General features: G+C 41.3%; 2 protein-coding genes across 2 annotated transcripts; both read right to left on the bottom strand.

The window, feature by feature from the left end:
- Positions 1-4,582: 4,582 nt before the first annotated feature.
- On the bottom strand, positions 4,583-16,379 carry LOC143767091 (uncharacterized). The gene is made up of 3 exons (XM_077255115.1): positions 16,347-16,379; positions 15,532-15,622; positions 4,583-6,882 (listed from the first exon to the last, which is right to left on the bottom strand). The coding sequence occupies exons 1-3, from the start codon at positions 16,377-16,379 to the stop codon at positions 5,564-5,566; spliced, it is 1,443 nt and encodes a 480-aa protein (XP_077111230.1). The 3' UTR covers positions 4,583-5,563.
- A 1,137-nt stretch (positions 16,380-17,516) lies between these two features.
- LOC143767090 (oocyte zinc finger protein XlCOF29-like) lies at positions 17,517-18,846 on the bottom strand. The gene is made up of 3 exons (XM_077255114.1): positions 18,660-18,846; positions 17,871-18,020; positions 17,517-17,741 (listed from the first exon to the last, which is right to left on the bottom strand). The coding sequence occupies exons 2-3, from the start codon at positions 17,946-17,948 to the stop codon at positions 17,517-17,519; spliced, it is 303 nt and encodes a 100-aa protein (XP_077111229.1). The 5' UTR covers positions 17,949-18,020; positions 18,660-18,846.
- Positions 18,847-19,069: the final 223 nt, after the last annotated feature.

Here is a 19,069-nt window from a genome sequence, read left to right as displayed (position 1 = left end):
AATAGTACAAACTTGCATGATTTTTCCTGTAAAGTGACTTCCTCGATCAGAGGAGATCATTCTTGGGATCCCCAAGTACAAAAGACATGATAAACTAATGCTCTAACTGTAGACAAAGCATCATCTTTCCTGACAGGTAATATTTCAACCCATTTAGAAATTTTTTTTTACTACAACCAATGCATCTGAGACCATTTTTACGTGATGGTAACGGACCAATGTAGTCGATTTGTAATGTGGACCATGGACCATCTGCAGGTGCGGTTCGGAGTAGTGGCGGTTTCTGTCCTTTTGGTCTTGGATAAATTTGGGCACAAATGAGACATGATTGAACAATACTTTATACAGTCTCTTCCATCTTTTCCCAGTAAAATATCTCTCTGAGAATGCCTAACAATTTCTGTTGACCCATGATTATATTTTGTGAACTCAACCTGTAGATGTTTTGGTACAACAGTACGCAACTCCCCATTTAAGTCATGGCACAAAACCCCGTTTTCACAAACAAAGGGAGGTTTTGAATCAACCCGGGAAGCAACAAGAGATATGTCTTTTTCTTGTTCTTCCACAAAAGAAGGGATATGCATGTCTGTTCTTTAAACTGCTAAAATCTCTAAAGTTTCAGGGTGAAACACTTCTTCTCCTGTCAGGGCTGCCTCTTTGGCTAACATATCTGTGGTTGCATTTCCAACAGATAATTCATCATCAGATTTTTTATGGGCAGGGACTTTGACAATAGCAAAACCATTAGGGTTTTTGATGCTATTTCAAAAATTGTTTTCAGTTTGTCACTATGTACAAGAGTCTTATTAGAAGAATCTACATAACCTCTTTTCCCCAAACTGGCAAATAATCTGTCAGTGATCTAACAACATAGGAGCTATCACTGTAGATTACAATGGGACACTGATCATCAGCTTCGTTCAGCTGTAGTACCATTTTTATCACTTCTAGCTCTGCCCTTTGAGCTGAAAAATGACTCGGTAATTTGTGTTTTACAACCTGTCCTCTTTTGGGATAAAAAATGGCATATCCTGAATAGTAGTGCCCTTCTGAATAAAATCTGGAACCATCTACAAAAATTGGTTCATCTGTTGCCTCTGTCTTCTGTCTGAAAAGCGATGGACTAGGATCCTGAAAAGACTGTAAACAATCATGAGTTTGCCCTTCGTATTGCATCAACTGAGGAAGAACATATTTGGCTTTATAATCTACCTCAATTTGTTTGGGAGACAATGACAATAACCAATGAGCAAATCTCTGTGATATACCTGGGATATTATTCTCAAAGAGAAGTTTTAGTGTAGAATGAGGAGTTTGCAAAGTGATTTTGTTGAACCCAACAATGTGTTCAGTTACTTTAACTGCAAAGTATAAGACTACCAAGTGTCTTGCACAGGTCTCAAAACCTCTTTCAACAGGTGAGAAAAGCTTAGAAAAATAGCCCAAAATTCTCCACTCTTCTCCCTACAACTGTAGCAGCACAGCAGACACAGATGTCTCTGATGTGTGTACTTGCAAAGAAAATGGAGCCGAAGGATCTACTGTGGACAAAGCAGGTGCATTTTGTAAATTCATTTTCAATTGTTCAAATGAAGTTTGTTGTTCATCACCCCAAGGACCAAAGTAATCACTATTTTCACTTTTTAAAATATCATACAAGGGTCTGGCCTTGTCTGCAAAATTGTCAATGAAGTCCCTTGAATAGTTCCAACCCTAAGACCCACGAAATGTCACAATGCCTTGTGTGATGTTGGAATTGGTAGAGAAGCAATTACCTCTATTCTTTCCTGCAGTAGCTGTCTTTTTCCTGGACTCAACAACACTCCTAAAAACCTGACCTCGGTTTGCATCAATTTGACCTTTTTGGTGTTCAATTTCAACCCTGCATCATGCAGCAGCTCAAACAATTCTGTCAGAAGAGAAACATGTGATTCTTTATCCTCAGTAGACAACAGAATATCATCAACATATTGCAAAATACAATCTGGCCTAGAAAATCTAGATAATACCTTTTGCAACGCCTGATGGAAAACACTAGGTGACAAATGTGCTCCTTGAAGTAACCTACAAAACAGATATTGTTCATCCAAGAAAGTAAATGCAAACTTGTACTGACAACTCTTTTCAAGAGGTCAGTGCTCAGTCAGAAGGCTAATGAATACAGATTTAAAAAAACAGACCGTCACATCCAAACATAGACTAAGTGTGAACAGGTGCTGAACCTAGAGTCACCAACTCATATACAGTCAAATAAATAAGGCAGCACACTGCAGTGCTAAAACATGCAAACATGAAAATCGAACTGCATTACTGCACTAGAAATATGAAAAAATGAGAGCGTTTAGCGCATAAATTGGCCAATTCATGTGTACCTGGTAGCCACATTAGGGCATCTATCGTATACCAGGTCCTAAACTTTTTTGAAAACTGAGCACTCCGCCTCTTAGCCACAGGTGTTTTAATCGCAGCAGGTCCATTACCCCTCCACAGAGAGAGAGAAATTTAGTCTAAGAAGAGGTTTCACAGGTACCCATTCAGATGAAGACGTTTATTCTCAGCGAGGAAAGTTTAGGACCTGGTATACGAGAGATGCCCTAATGTGGCTACCAGGTACACATGAATTGGCCAATTTATGCGCTAAACACTCTCATTTTTTCATATTTCTAGTGCAGTAATGCAGTTCACTTTTCATGTTTCATGTTTGCATGTTTTAGCGTTGCAGTGTGCTGCTGCCTTAGTTATTTGATAGAATCAATTGATTCTGGAGGCAATTTATACTGACGTTGTGGTGGAAGATCTCGCCCTTCCACATTTACAACAACATCCTTCATTGTACCAACCTCATTCCTGAACAGAGCCCAAAGAAAAGGAAAAAGCTGTACAATTTCTGTCAGTACCTCATCACCACCAGTTTCAGGCCACAAATGATCTGTTGACACAACATCATTTAAGCAAATACTTCCAACATGGCTATAATCACTAGGGTCAATGACTTCAGGTTTACAACCATTAGAATCTTTCTAGATCACTTGATTTCCTAGATCGACTACCCATCCGAATTTCTGCACAAAATCTGTGCCAAGTATATTTTCAGAATCACGACAATACCAAATGTCAATTCCTGTTTTGAAAGAACTAGGTATTTTCAACGTCACATTGATAACCAAGGTTGCTGTAGTTCCACCTTTCCACTAAAACCAACAATAGTACAAACTGGTGAATCTGGTTGTAGCTTCAAATCAAGATTTGTAACACTTAATTGAGCTCCTGTATCAATAAGAAATACAACATTCTGTCCTGCTAAATTTCCATTGATAAATGGTCTTCCACAGTCATCCAATGTAACAATAACAATAAACAATATTGATTGTCTAAGTTTGTCTTCTTTTGTGCTATGTGTCAATTCATTATCATTTAATCTGGGTGTGGTCTGTAACCTTTTTCCCATATGTGAGGGTAACCATACTTTGAATATCTGTTTTTTTGTTCATCTTTAAGATTGAACTTATCTGTGTTTGATTCAAAAATGTCCGCACTATAAAAGGCATCCATCTTGTCATTGAAGTTTGGAATGTCTTTTACCATTTTCATTAACTGATCGTGCATTTTCAGATTAATTTGTGCTGCTCTGTCATGGAATTTTTTTCTGTTGTAGTTCATCTGCCTGTAAATCTTCTACTGAAACATCTGGATTTTGTGTGTCTGGTACAAATGATGTGGCGGCATAGTCTTCCTGTTTGTTTGATCGTGTAACAACAGAAGCCTTTTTTATATCTTGGTGCAATTTAGACAATAATTCTGTTCAAGCATCAATTTGATCTTCCAATTGTTCATTATGTTCTGACAATATCAATTTGGACAATCGAAGTAATCCCCGTCAGACTCTTGTGTGTTACCTTGTGTGTCAGTATGACCAATGTCCTGTGTGATAGTACATGCTTTATGTATTTGTGTTTCAGTTTTCTCAAAGACTAAATTATTGTACACTCGGACCATGTACATGACATTTTGAAGCTTTCTCTGTAACTTGTTTTACTGAGAAAAACCTCTTATCAATTTTAAGATTCTCTGCTTCACATTGGCTATACAAACTAGACCATAATTGTAAATCTGTATGGCTATGAACAAACTTAAACTCTATATTACTTTTCTTAGAATAATCATGAATAAAATCCATTTTCTCACCTATGGAATGACTTTTCCTCTAGTGGATTGATCCAACCGTCAATGGATGGTCCTCCGTACCTTTACTGACTCCTCAGACCTCCGCCTGGATGGAACACATGCAGCTCTTTATGGTTGGAGACACAAATGTTCACTCCTCTGTAGGCTCTGTCTGATCCTTGTGAAGTAATATAGTGGAATTCCTGCACCTTGAACAACAGGTGTTTAGCAGAGCTCTCCTCCCCCTGTGTGCAATCAAAAGGAATCCACCCAAAATAGCAAAAAAATCAGATTTTTTACTGGGCTGCCCAAAATGTTATTTTTTCTAACACTTTCTTACTTTTTTTTTTTTTTTAAATAAGAGCACGCTGAGGATAGAAAGGAACGCAATATTGAATTGTGTGGATAAAACAAATCTTGTTTAATGTTTATTCAAAAAGTGATTACAAAAATGAAGAAAAGTAAGTTCATAGCACCCAAAAATAAGTATTAGATTATAAAAGAGAAAACAAGCATTCAGTGGTTCTTACATATGGTCTTGAAGTTGATGTGGTCCGGGTTGGAGATTCTTAAAGTATGAGAGATCTCCTGAACAAGAGTTAGGTCAGCTTATATACTATTTTGACCCATAGACTTACATTGGTTTCTATTTTTCCTGTGTCATAACAACATAAGATGTTCTGCCGCTATGTTCATAGCCTCTACCATGTTAACAGAACACTAGTAACTTGCGGAATATGCATATTAGTTATTTGTACATTACCTCATTTTCAAATGCTTAAGCATATAGCCTGTGACCTTTAAGAACCATTTACTATCTCCAAATAGCCACATATTGACAGTTCTGACAAAAGCCCTATAGTTCTGACAAACAGAGAACAGATGTATCGGCCAAAATCCTCAAAATAACTCAGTCCCTCAATATACAGAGTATCTATTTGCTAGTTAGAACCTGCATATGTTAAGTAATCTATATTTTTTTATTATTGAAATACTAATATTTTACAGTGGCTTAACCTCCTTCTGGAGTGTGTCAATGACTGCCTTCTAGACATCTGTCCAGTCAGCAGTCTTCCTCATGATTGTGGAGCCTACTGAAACAGACTAAGGGACCTTTTTTGAACATTTAGGAAGCCACTGCAGGTGTTTTTATTCTAATTTACTGACATAATGACTTTTGGGTTTTCATTGGCTGTAGGATATAGTCATCAACAGAAATAAACGCTTGAGATAGATCACTCTGTAATGACTCTAATATAAGAGTTTCATTTTTTGCATTGAAGAACTGAAATAAATTAACTTTTTGATAATATTCTAATTTAGTTAGAAGCACTTGTATGTGACTATGTAAAAACAATTAAGAACTTAAATAAAGCTTCTCCCCTGTGTGAATTCTTTAATGGCTAGAAAGAGATGGTTTCTTCACAAAACATTTCCCACATTCTGAAAATGAAAAAGGCTTCTCACCTGTGTGGGTTTTCTGGTGGCTATCAAGATTCGCTTTCCTGTTAAAACATTTCCCACATTCTGAACATGAAAAAGGCTTCTCCCCTGTGTGGGTTTTCTGGTGGCTAACAAGATTCGCTTTCTGGTTAAAACATTTCCCACATTCTGAACAGGAAAAAGGCTTCTCCCCTGTGTGGGTTTTCTGGTGGCTATCAAGATTCGCTTTCTGGTTAAAACATTTCCCACATTCTGAACAGGAAAAAGGCTTCTCCCCTGTGTGGGTTTTCTGGTGGCTAACAAGAATCGCTTTCCTGTTAAAACATTTCCCACATTCTGAACATGAAAAAGGCTTCTCCCCGGTGTGGCTTTTCTGATGGCTAACAAGATTCGGTATGTGGTTAAAACATTTCCCACATTCTGAACAGGAAAAAGGCTTCTCCCCTGTGTGGGTTTTATGGTGGCTAACAAGATTCGCTTTCCTGGTAAAACATTTTCCACATTCTGAACAGGAAAAAGGCTTCTCCCCTGTGTGAGATCTATGATGTCTGACAAGAAGTGATTTATCTGTAAAACATTTCCCACATTCTGAACAGGAAAAAGGCTTCTCCCCTGTGTGGGTTTTCTGGTGGCTAACAAGATTTGGTTTGTGGTTAAAACATTTCCCACATTCTGAACAGGAAAAAGGCTTCTCCCCTGTGTGGGTTTTCTGGTGGCTAACAAGATTTGGTTTGTGGTTAAAACATTTCCCACATTCTGAACAGGAAAAAGGCTTCTCTCCTGTGTGAGTTCTTTGGTGGGTAGCAAGATCTGCTTTTCGAATAAAACATTTCCCACATTCTGAACATGAAAATGGCTTCTTCCCTGTGTGAATTCTCTGGTGACTGACAAAATCTGATTTCTGGTTAAAACATCTCCCACACTTGGAACAAGAAAATCTATTGTCTGCTTTGTGGAGTTTTTGTTGCTTGGGAAATGACTTTTCTAGGGGAAAACTATTTCCATATTCTGAAAATGAAAATGTCTTCATTGCTTTAGGAGCAGTTCGATTTTTAATGCTTATTTTGTGACTTTGATTTTCATTAGTACTAGGTAATGAATCAGAAGACAGGGCCTGTTCCAAATGATCAGATGACAAATCTTTGCTGTGAAGGGATGATGGTATATTTGGAGTAATGGCATTCACTTCAATTGTATCCTGTGGGATCTCAAGATTATCTGATTTAAACATTGAAGATGTCAGCTGTCCTGCTGATCTCCTGGTACGGTCATCTGCCAAGAATAAAACCAATTATTATTTTAGAATAAAATATCCTTGAATTCTATATTTTTGAACATTTCTACTTAAACGGTCTGTAAAAATGGCAAGTTATGCAAAATTATTGAATTATTCACCAAGACAATGACAGTTTATAGTTTACTAGACTGTGCTCAAAACCACATTAAGCATCCATGCTTTTGGCATTACTATAGTGAGAAGAAACCACTAATTTTACGGCAAGTGTATCTCCTGGAGCACAATCTGGGCACTATGTGTTGGGTAATAACTTGGGATATTTGCAATTTTCACTTTCCAACATCCAATGCGCGTGCTAACATCTGGAAACTGCAGTGCAGTCAAAATAGTCACTATTTCTATAGATTAATATATTGAGGGTTATAATTTACAAAATGGAGTCACTTTATAGGGATTTCATCTGATCTGGTTTTCTGCAATTTTGTCATATTAGGGATTCTGCAAATGGTGCGCCCCATCTCCTCTGCGATCTGCTCCTGCAATGTCTGCTTCGGACACCAGACGCGGCTTACTAATTCTGCAGGCGATGCTGGTAACAGAGGTGGGGTTGGAACCAGGAGCTCTTGGCGGTGCAGGCTCTTCTCAGCCACTAAGATTAGGGTGCCTGGTATCTGTAGTGCCATCCAGTCTGGCAGTATGAGTGTGTGTATTCAGCTGCAGTAATCTGCTCCCTGTTTTAGCCAATTGGAAAGCACCACACCTTTTTAATCAGATAAATTTGTATTAACCATAACAAGATTTACAACAGATCACATGTTCATTCATACTCATTTTATGTTTTACAGTAAATTAACCCCCCCCCCCCCCCGATGGAGACCATATCAGGAGCAAACAATAATTCGTCCATAGTTGACAATATCAAACAGAGTTCCAGTTTACCATAAGTTGTACTCTATAATACTATATACTGGTATAACATAAATCAATCCTATCCAACCACGGCTGCCATGATTTATGGAAGAAATCCAGCTCATCTCTCCTGGTGTAAATACTTTTCTCAAGTTGAATTATGTGGTTCGTTTGAGCAATAAATTCGCATCTGGACGGAGGCTCCTCCCTAACCCAATATTTTGCAAACAGTTTCCTTGCAGCAAACAATAATCTTGCAATTACAATTTTAGTCGTATTGTCAGTTAATATTTCCTCCACATACCCTAATATACATATCAACGGATCCCAAGGGATAATGCACCCATACACCACTCCAATGCAGTTCACCACTACAATCCCATAGGGTTTCAACCCCTAATTTTGCCACAAAAAACTGGGAAAACTTAATGACTCGAGTATAAGCCTAGGGTGGAAAATGCAGCAGCTACCGGTAAATGTCAAAAATAAAAATAGATACCAATAAAAGTACAATTAATTGAGACATCAGTAGGTTAAGTGTTTTTGAATATCCATATTGAATCAGGAGCCCCATATAATGCTCCATACAGTTCATGATGGGCCCCATAAGCTGCTCCATATTAAAATATGCCCCATATAATGCTGCACAAATGCTGATTATGGCCTCATAAGATGCTCCATACAGTCATTTGCCCCATATAATGCTCCATAAATGCCGATTATGGCCCCATAAGATGCTCCATACAGTCATTTGCCCCATATAATGTTCCATACATGCTGATTATGGCCCCATAAGATGCTCCATAAAGTCATTTGCCCCATATGCTGTTACTGCGATAAAAAAAAAAAAAATCACATACTCACCTCGTCGCTCAGGCCCCCGGCACTTACTATATTCACCTGCTCCGCGTTCCACCGTTGCCAGCCGCCGCTACGTTCCACGTCCACTGAACTGACTGCTCAGGCAGAGGGCGGCGCGCACTAATAGCGTCACCGCGCCCTCTGACCTGAGCATCAGTGCAGTGGACGGGGAACGTAGCGGCGGCTGGAGACGGTGGAACGGGGAGCAGGTGAATATCACGCACTGCTTATACTCACCTGCTCCTGGCGCGGACCCTGCACGTGTTTCCCGGCACCGGCAGCTTCTTCCTGTAGTGAGCGGTCACATGGTACTGCCACTCCACCTCCCCTGCCGACCCCTGGGTATGACTCGAGTATAAGCTGAGAGGGGAATTTCAGCCTAAAAAAAATGGGCTGAAATTCTCGGCTTATACTCGAGTATATACGGTATTTAGGTTTGAAAACATAATGGAATTTATGACGTGGAGTGAATCCATGAAACCAGGGCTCGAGCCATGCCAACACATCTCCTGCAGGCGTGAATAAATGTACAGTGGGTACAGAAAGTATTCAGACCCCTTTAAATTTTTCACTCTTTGTTTCATTGCAGCTATTTGGTAAATTCAAAAAAGTTAATTCATCAATTCTGCATCCCATCTTGACTGAAAAAAACAGGAATGTAGTAATTTTTGCAAATTTATTAAAAAAGAAAAACTGAAATATCACATGGTCATAAGTATGCAGACCCTTTGCCCAGACACTCATATATAAGTCACATGCTGTCCATTTCCTTGTGATCCTCCTTGAGATGGTTCTACGCCTTCAATGGAGGCCAGCTGTGTTTAATTAACCCCCGAAGCCTTTTTCAGTTTTGCGTTTTCGTTTTTTCACTCCCCTTCTTCTCAGAGACATATTTTTTTTATTTTTCCATCAATATGGCCATGTGAGAACTTGTTTTTGCGGGACGAGTTGTACTTTTGAATGACACCATTGATTTCACCATGTTGTGTACTAGAAAACGGAAAAAAATTCCAAGTGCGTTGAAATTTAAAAAATAAAAGTGCAATCTCACACTTGTTTTTTGTTTGGCTTTTTTGCTACGTTCACTAAACTGACCTGCCATTATGATTCTCCAGGTCATTACGAGTTCATACACAACAAAGATGTCTAGGTAGTTTTTTATCTATGTGGTGGGAAAAAAAAAACAAACAAAAAAACTTTGTTAAAAAATAAAATTTGCGCCATTTTCCGATACCCGTAGTGTCTCATTTTTCGTGATCTCGGGTTGGGTGAGGGCTTATTTTTTGCGCGCCGAGCTGACGTTTTTAATGACACCATGTTGGTGCAGATACGATCTTTTGATCCCCCATTATTGCATTTTAATGCAATGTCGCGGCAACCAAAAAAACATAATTCTGGCGTTTTTACTTTTTTCTCGCTATGTCGTTTAGCAATCAGATTAATCCTTTTTTTTATAGATCAGGCGATTTTGAACGCAGCGGCGCCAAATATGTGTATGTTTGATTTTATTTTTGTTTTATTTTGAATGGGGGAAAGGGGGCTGATTTGAATTTTTAGATTTTTTATATTTTCAAAAACTTTTTTGTTTTACTTTTGGCATGCTTCAATAGTCTCCATAGGAGACTAGAAGCTGCCACAACCCGATCGGCTCTGCTACATAGAGGCGATGTTCAGATCATCACTATGTAGCTGATTTACTCACTTGCTATGAGCGCCGACCACTGGGTGGCGCTCACAGGAAGCCGTCACTGATAACCATAGAGGTTTCCAGGAGACCTCAGATTGTCATGCCAACACAACGGTGACCCGCGATCACCTGACGAGATGTCACCGGTGTGCTTATTTCCTTCGTGATTGCCAGAAGCAAAATTTAAATGCCGCTTCAGAGTTTGACAACGGCATTTAACTGGTTAGTAGTCGTGGGTGGATGTCGATTCCACCCGTGGCTACTGCGGGCACATGTCAGCTGCTCAAAACAGATGACATGTCCCCACAAAGATATGGGCTCACCGCCAGAGCCCACATCAAATCAAAGGGAGGAATTCTGACATCGGCGTACTAATACGCCCGATGTCAGTAAGGGGTTAAACTGATAGGAATTGATTTGGAAAAGCACACACCTGTCTATATAAGACCTCATAGCTCACAGTGCATGTCAGACCAAATGAGAATCATGAGGTCAAAGGAACTGGCCAAGGAGCTCAGAGACAGAATTGTGGCAAGGCACAGATCTGGCCAAGGTTACAAAAGAATTTCTGCAGTACTCAAGGTTCCTAAGAGCCTCCATATTCTTTAAATGGAAGAAGTTTGGGACCATCACAAGTTAAAAAGAAAGCATTTAGAGAATTAAACGAAGTAGGTAGTGAAGAGGCATTAAATAAATACAAAAAATTAAATAAATTCTGTAAAAAGCAAATCAAGGCAGCAAAGATTGAGACAGAGAGACTCATTGCCAGAGAGAGCAAAAATAACCCCAAAATATTCTTTAACTACATAAATAGTAAGAAACTAAAAAATGATCGTGTTGGCCCCCTTAAAAATAGTCTGGGTGAAATGGTGGATGAGGACGAGGAAAAAGCTAATATGCTAAATGACTTTTTTCATCAGTATTTACACAAGAAATTCCCATGGCAGACAATATGATCAGTGATAACAAAATTTCCCCATTAAATGTCACCTGCTTAACCCAGCAGGAAGTACGGCGGCGTCTAAAAATCACTAAAATTGACAAATCTCCGGGCCCGGATGGGATACACCCCCGAATACTGCAGGAACTAAGTACAGTCATTGATAGACCATTATTTTTAATCTCTTAAAGACTCCATAATAACAGGGTCTGTACCACAGGACTGGCGTATAGCAAATGTGGTGCCAATATTCAAAAAGAGAACAAAAACTGAACTAGGAAATTATAGGCCAGTAAGTTTAACCTCTACTGTGGGTAAAATCCTGGAGGGCATTCTAAGGGATGCTATACTGGAGTATCTGAAGAGGAATAACCTCATGATTCAGTATCAGCACGGGTTTACTAGGGACCGTTCATGTCAGACTAATCTGATCAGCTTCTATGAAGAGTTACGTTCCGGACTGAACCAAGGGAGCCCAGTGGATGTAGTGTATATGGACTTTTCAAAAGCTTTTGATACGGTGCCACACAAAAGGTTGTTACATAAAATGAGAATAATGGGGATAGGGGAAAATATGTGTAAGTGGGTTGAGAGCTGGCTCAGGGATAGGAAACAAAGGGTGGTTATTAATGGAGCACACTCGGACTGGGTCGCGGTTAGCAGTGGGGTACCACAGGGGTCAGTATTGGACCCTCTTCTTTTTAACATATTTATTAATGACCTTGTAGGGGGCATTCAGAGTAGAATTTCAATATTTGCAGATGACACTAAACTCTGCAGGGTAATCAATACAGGGGAGGACAATTTTATATTACAGGATGATTTATATAAACTAGAAGCTTGGGCTGATAAATGGCAAATGAGCTTTAATGGGGATAAATGTAAGGTCATGCACTAGGGTAGAGCAAATCAGATATATAATTATGCGCTTTATTGTAAAACACTGGGCTAAACCGTCAATGAAAAGGACCTGGGTGTATGGGTGGATGACAAACTCATATTCAGTGTCCAGTGTCAGGCAGCTGCTACAAAGGCAAATAAAATAATGGGATGCATTAAAAGAGGCATAGATGCTCATGAGGAGAACATAATTTTACCTCTATACAAGTCACTAGTTCGGCCACACTTAGAATACCGTGTACAGTTCTGGTCTCCGGTGTATAAGAAAGACATAGCTGAACTAGAGCGGGTGCAGAGAAGAGCGACCAAGGTTATTAGAGGACTGGGGGGTCTGCAATACCAACATAGGTTATTACACTTGGGGCTATTTAGTTTGGAAAAACGAAGACTAAGGGGTGATCTTATGTTAATGTATAAATATATGAGGGGACAGTACAAAGACCTTTCTGATGATCTTTTAAATCATAGACCGGTGACAGGGACAAGGGGGCATCCTCTACGTCTGGAGGAAAGAAGGTTTAAGCATAATAACAGACGCGGATTCTTTACTACAAGAGCAGTGAGACTATGGAACTCTCTGCCGTATGATGTTGTAATGAGTGATTCATTACTTAAATTTAAGAGGGGACTGGATGCCTTTCTGGAAAAGTATAATGTTACAGGGTATATACACTAGATTCCTTGATAGGGCGTTGATCCAGGGAACTAGTCTGATTGCCGTATGTGGAGTCGGGAAGGAATTTTTTTCCCCAAGGTGGAGCTTACTCTTTGCCACATGGTTTTTTTTTGCCTTCCTCTGGATCAACATGTTAGGGCATGTTAGGTTAGGATATGGGTTGAACTAGATGGACTTAAAGTCTTCCTTCAACCTTAATAACTATGTAACTATGTAAGTCTTCCTAGACCTGGCCGTCTGCCAAATTGTGCAATCGTGGTAGAAGAATCTTGGTGAGAGAGGTAAAGAAGAACCCCAAGATCAGTGTGGCTGAGCTCCACAGATGCAGTAGGGAGATGGGAGAAAGTTCCACAAAGTCAACTATCACTGCAGCCCTCCACCAGTCGGGCCTTTATGGCAGAGTGGCCCTGAAGCAACACATGAAGGACTCCCAGAAAAAAACACATGAAGGACTCCCAGACTATGACAAATAAGATTCTCTGGTCTGATGAGACAAAGATGGACCTTTTAAGTGATAATTCTAAGCGGTATGTGTGGAGAAAACCAGGCACTGCTCATCACCTGCCCAACACAATCCCAACAGTGAAACATGATGGTGGCAGCATCATGTTATGGGTGTGTTTTTCAGCTGCAGAGACAGGACAACTGGTTGTCATTGAAGGAAACATGAATGCGGCCAAGTACAGAGATATCCTGGATGAAAACCACTTTCAGAGTGCTCTGGACCTCAGACTTGGCCGAAGGTTCACCTTTCAACAAGACAATGACCCTAAGCATACAGCTAAAATAACAGAGGAGTGGCTTCAGAACACCTCTGTGACCATTCTTGACTGACCCAGCCAAAGCCCTGACCTAGACCCAATTGAGCATCTCTGGAAAGACCTGAAAATGGCTGTCCACCAACGTTCACTATCCAACCTGACGGAACTGGAGAGGATCTGCAAGGAAGAATGGCCGAGGATCCCCAAATCCAGGTGTGAAATACTTGTTGCATCATTCCCAAGAAGACTCATGGCTGTACTAGCTCTAAAGGTGCTTCTACTCAATACTGAGCAAAGGGTCTGAATACTTATGACCATGTGATATTTCAGTTTTTCTTTTTTTAATAAATTTGCAAAAATTACTACATTCCTGTTTTTTTCAGTCAAGATGGGGTGCAGAGTGTACATTAATGAGAAAAAAATCAACTTTTTTGAATTTACCAAATAGCTGCAATGAAACAGAGTGAAAACTTTAAAGGGGTCTGAATACTTTCTGTACCCACTGTACATTTATTCACACCTGCAGGAGATGTGTTGGCTCTAGCCCTGGTTTCATGGATTCACTCCATGTCATAAATTACATTATGTTTTCCATCCTAAGGAATTCAGATTGTGCAGTAATCTCTCCTGAAATGGGGGCGCTAATGCTTTCTCTACGCTACTTTCCGTACCCACTGTATATTACAGCCATCAGCCACGCACAACTTAGAGATACATCATGGCGCAGGTGCACTAATTATTATGTAGTTTATCACAATCCTGTCTGAAGTTAGTCGATTTTATAAGAAATTGTAAAATCAGGATAAAGGGAAACTGCTGTTATTGTACAGAAATTCACACTTGGCCTCACTGCACATTTACTGTTGTCGATCATAAAAGCGAAGTTTGTCCAGAAAGACTGGACCTGGTCTTGTAGGGACCATATGAGCACATTCAGCAGCACAGAAGGGAGAGAAGGTAGATTCATCCAATATCAGGGATCTAAAAATGACCCAAGTGATCCATAATAGGATGACCAGCCAGAGACATAATATTAGGAAAGGTGTAATCTGTCTGTTTAGGCATTTCATTTTAGAATATGAACGAGATCCCACCAGATTAAGACTCATTATATTAGAACAAATATCAGAACATGTGTCTAATAGGTCCTAGAGACTTGTGACTAGAGAATCCTATTGGATTTTTAAACTGTCCACACTTAAACCGGAGGATTTTCCATGTACATATATTGCTCTTTATATGGACTTTATTGTGCATCCAATATGCATTTTACATCTATTTGTATTGTTTTGTATATGAAGAAAGGTTTCTATACAAAAAACTGCACCACAGCGCGGTTTAATTAATGAATTAAGCAATTGGATCAGTGACGCCGTTCTGGAGGATATAAAACATCCACAATGTATCATTTGTATATGCCTGAGGAAGGAGCTGGTTCACATCGGAAATGGGTAGAATATTAAAATGAAAAGTTTGTTGTTTTTTTGTAACGTTCATTTGTTTTGATGCCCAACTTTATGGCTCAGCACTTGGCAGCACTTTTCAAAGTCCTGATTTTTTCCTTCTTCCCACATCAGGGATTTTGGAAGCCAACAGCATCATTACTCTCCGTTTTCTTTAAAAGGCTCATCATAATATTTTTCTAACTTGTCAGCACATTCTACGTACGCTGCCATTTGCCTTTGTAGTTTACAGATCTGGGCAGGTAACGGTCAGAGTCTTCTAATCTCAGGGGGTAGTTGTATCCTCCAGGTTGTAAGTTCTATAGAAAAGGGCTTTCAATGCCCAAAGTCACTTGGATAGTTTTGGGTGGAGGAGAATGTTGTGGTCTAGAGGTAAAATGGTGATCACACGATTGTGATACGGCCGGACTACACCACCGATAAAGCAGCCACAGCCGGAGACTGAGAAGAATCTGTGACTTCTCTGCAGTTAGTGGTCACTACTCACCTGGGTAGTCACATGTAGGAATCTCCTCTTTACACCACTCATCGCCCCTCACATATGTCTCTGTAGTATTAATATGGGTCAGATCTTCTCCCTGTAACAAATATTGTAAAAGTCACAGAAAGATGGAGAAGTCACATCTATGATCAGCTCTAATCCTGCCATCTCCACCGTTCTCATTACACAAGTATAAAACATATAATACTGGTGGATAAAGCAACACTGAGCACAAGACCTTCACAGCCGTCTACACATTGTGACAGTCACTGGTAAGGTGATAGGGGGGAGATATGTGTCACTGCGCTTATCGGCGTCAGTGATGTGAAACCAGAGCATTGTTCTCCAGCACACTACGTGTTGTGAGGGTTAAGTTGCATAAACAGGGCTGTTTTTATGTGGACCTTCACAGAGCAGGTGGGAGAAGGTCCACTTTATCTCCCCTGGCAGAAGTGCCAGGACCTGCATGAGGTCATGATCATGTGATCAATCACATGATGGGGAAGTTACAGGCTTGGGGTGAAATAACCGAGCTCTACAGGCAGTCTGGGCTCAGCTAGCCTGGAGAGAGGACTCCAGAGGTTTTGTGGCTCGTCGAGTACAGACTGAACCTGTCCTGCTCCAGAGCGGGGGGCCACCCACAACATACGGACTGTGCTGCAGCATTTTCTTTTATCGTTTCGTTCCTGTTTTAGCCAAGAAGGCGGAGTTTGTTTTCCCCACAAGTTGGTTTATGCTGCCTTACAATACATCAACGATGATTTAAATAGACGGTGTTCCCACTTTTCCTACCTCAGTGTGCCACCACGTGAGTGAACTACCACAACATCATAAAACCTCTTTACCACGTTCATGTCTCAGGTACGTGAGGTGACAGTTTTCACACGTACCGGAGACACGTACACATGTACACCCATTCAAATGAATGGGTCTGTGCACGTCAGTGTGTTTCCATGGACCGTGTGCCCCGCACGTAGTCATGTCCGTTTTTTACCGTCAGCACCAACGGCAAAACGTACTGCACACGTGCACATGGAGAACACACATTGATGTCCTCCGTGCGACAGAGAAGAAGAGCTACAGTAAGCGCTGTTTCCCGGCGGCAGGTGCTGAAGACGGCTCTCATCATTCTCCCCTGCTCTGCCGGCGGTCAGCGCCGCTAATAACAGTGACAGCAGGAGCGGATGATCAGGGTATTCATCACCCGCCGCCTGCAATATATCGAAAGAAATGAATGAAAACCCCGGTGTGGGTTCCCCCCTATTCTCTATCGTATTTTTATCTCTATCTCTATTGGATGTGTCGGATGATGGGAGTAAGAGTCCCAAAAGCCCCCACCTGCTGTCATCGTTCAGACTTTAATATAACTCATCATTCTCTTCTGCTCCTGACGATTGCCGGCAGAGCAGGGGAGAACGATGAGAGCCGTCTTCAGCACCTGCAACCGAGGAAACAGTGCTTACAGTAGCGCTTCTTCCCCGATGGCCGTCTGTGTGATACTGAGGCGGTACACGGTTGCCACACGTGTGCCGCAAGTATTACACACACGGACACTGATATCTCCGGTATTGGTTTTTCCGGGATCGGAAATAAACGGAAGTGTGAAACTCGCCTAAGGGAGATCTCATGACACCTTCTCTCCATCTACCTGATGATCCTGAGGAACACTGGGATCTTCTTGTTTACAGTCCTGTGGAAGAAGAGGATGGGGACATCTCTCTGGTGTTGTCCTCTTACTGGATAGATCTGGAGGAAACACATACAGGGACCGAATTCATTCTTTACATACAGATAATTATAGGCCGTGTGTATTTAGTCCTGTCTATTACCTGGTGATGTGAGGGGCTGGGGAACCTCCATCATGACGTCCTTGTACAGATCTCTGTGTCCTTCTAAATACTCCCACTCCTCCATGGAGAAATAGACGGCGACATCCTGACACCTTACAGGAACCTGACACATACAATGATACCGTCATCCCCCCAATCCCTTCATAGCGTTACTGTATAATGTCCCAGCATTCCCAGCAGTGTCACCTCTCCCGTCAGCAGCTCAATCATCTTGTAGGTGAGTTCTAGGATCTTCTGGTCATTGATGTCCTCATGTATCAGGGGGTGAGGTGGAGGCCCCGTGATTGGGCTCAGGGGTCTTCCCCATCCCTCAGACACAGGGGCCTGACAGCGTTCACTAGAGGTCTTCTTCACTACTGTGTAATCCTGGTTATGGAGAGACACATTAATAAATCTCACTACAGACATTTCCAGAGTCCTCACCTCTCCAGTTCTGTCCATCTGTTATTCCCATAGATAAGAATGATGTAATGTGACGTCATCAGAATCTCTCACCTCTCCAGTAAGCCGGAAGAGGATCTCTAGGGTGAGGAGTAATATCCTCTCCCCCATGTTGTCTCTGTCCATATCCATCCTTGATGGGTAAATCAGGAAAATTCTCTAATATAGAAGATCTTCACTGAGAGGATCCGATATTGCAGAGACCTGAATGAGAAGAAGATGAGCCGATGTAACATCATAAGAATCCTGTGCAATAATACAATTACTGGAGATAATAAGGGAAACATATGAGGAGATTTATTATTTTACAGTATTTAGTTTCCTTCTTTCCATCTACTAATAAATCCTATATATTTCGGCCACAGACAACAAGCAGTTTCTCCCTCGGAGTCGGCAGCTGAATACGTTCCTCATAGACTCATCTTCCATAACGCTAATTCTCGTCTCATTTCCCGACCCTGGAATCGGCATTAGTAATACTGCAGGAGATATTCATTACACGTGACAGGAGAAATAACGACTTCATGATGAGGACGACATCTCCATCTCCTACTGCGGCTCTAGGAACAGATCTGTCCAGAGTCGGTCACTGACTCCATCCCCACCGGCCTCTATATGGAGGTTTCCCGTCTTCCCCGCACTGGAATCTTCTATCACGTTAGATCTCAGCTCGGAGTCACACACAGAAGTTTGAGGCTTTTATAGGAGATTGTCGGTAAGAACAAGACCGGAGATATCTGAGGCCGATGTCTCCATGTACGGGGTTTATTTCTCCGGATAGGATGGTTTTCTTTGGTACTTTCCCCCATTAGAAGGGACACCGGTGGACATTGGGGTCTTTACCTGCTACAGTCCGGGTGGGATTTACTCGGTACAGTGGCCGCTGGACAAATCTCACCATCAATTACCCTCAGACTGAAGGAACATCGCTCCTCTACTCGGCTCTATGGATCCAGGATGAAATCCACTGCGGCCCCTGCAAGAAAAGAAGGAGAAAGAGCAGAAGTTGGGGGAGACCACCGTGGCCTGAGATTTCTACGGCTTCTCTGTGCGCACAGGACCTGTGATGAGGTCACAGGAGGGGAGGAGTCAGGGGTCACATGATCAGGGGCCTCAGTGTATGCAGGACTCTGCTGTGCTGGTTGTCATGGTGCTGGATGAGGGGAAGTTTATGTGTGGGGTCAGGAGGGGTTTACAGTGTGGATGTAGGGGAGCCGTGTGTGCACGAGGTGTACGGAGCGGAGCCGTGTGTG

The sequence above is a fragment of the Ranitomeya variabilis genome, chromosome 4 (assembly GCF_051348905.1).
Source record: "Ranitomeya variabilis isolate aRanVar5 chromosome 4, aRanVar5.hap1, whole genome shotgun sequence".
Classification (NCBI taxonomy): Eukaryota; Metazoa; Chordata; class Amphibia; order Anura; family Dendrobatidae; genus Ranitomeya; species Ranitomeya variabilis.
The sequence above is the reverse complement of the archived record's forward strand: the minus strand, read 5'-3'. Positions and strand labels throughout refer to the sequence as shown.

Coding starts and splice junctions, on each gene's coding strand:
- LOC143767090 (XM_077255114.1), bottom strand. CDS start 17,948: ATGGATATGGACAGAGACAACATGGGGGAGAGGATATTACTCCTCACC. Junction 17,742..17,870: donor TCTTCCGGCTTACTGGAGAG/GTGAGAGATTCT, acceptor CTCCATAACCAG/GATTACACAGTAGTGAAGAA.
- LOC143767091 (XM_077255115.1), bottom strand. CDS start 16,379: ATGAACGTGGTAAAGAGGTTTTATGATGTTGTG. Junction 15,623..16,346: donor AGAGGTTTTATGATGTTGTG/GTAGTTCACTCA, acceptor TATTTGTTACAG/GGAGAAGATCTGACCCATAT. Junction 6,883..15,531: donor TCCTACATGTGACTACCCAG/GTGAGTAGTGAC, acceptor TATTCTTGGCAG/ATGACCGTACCAGGAGATCA.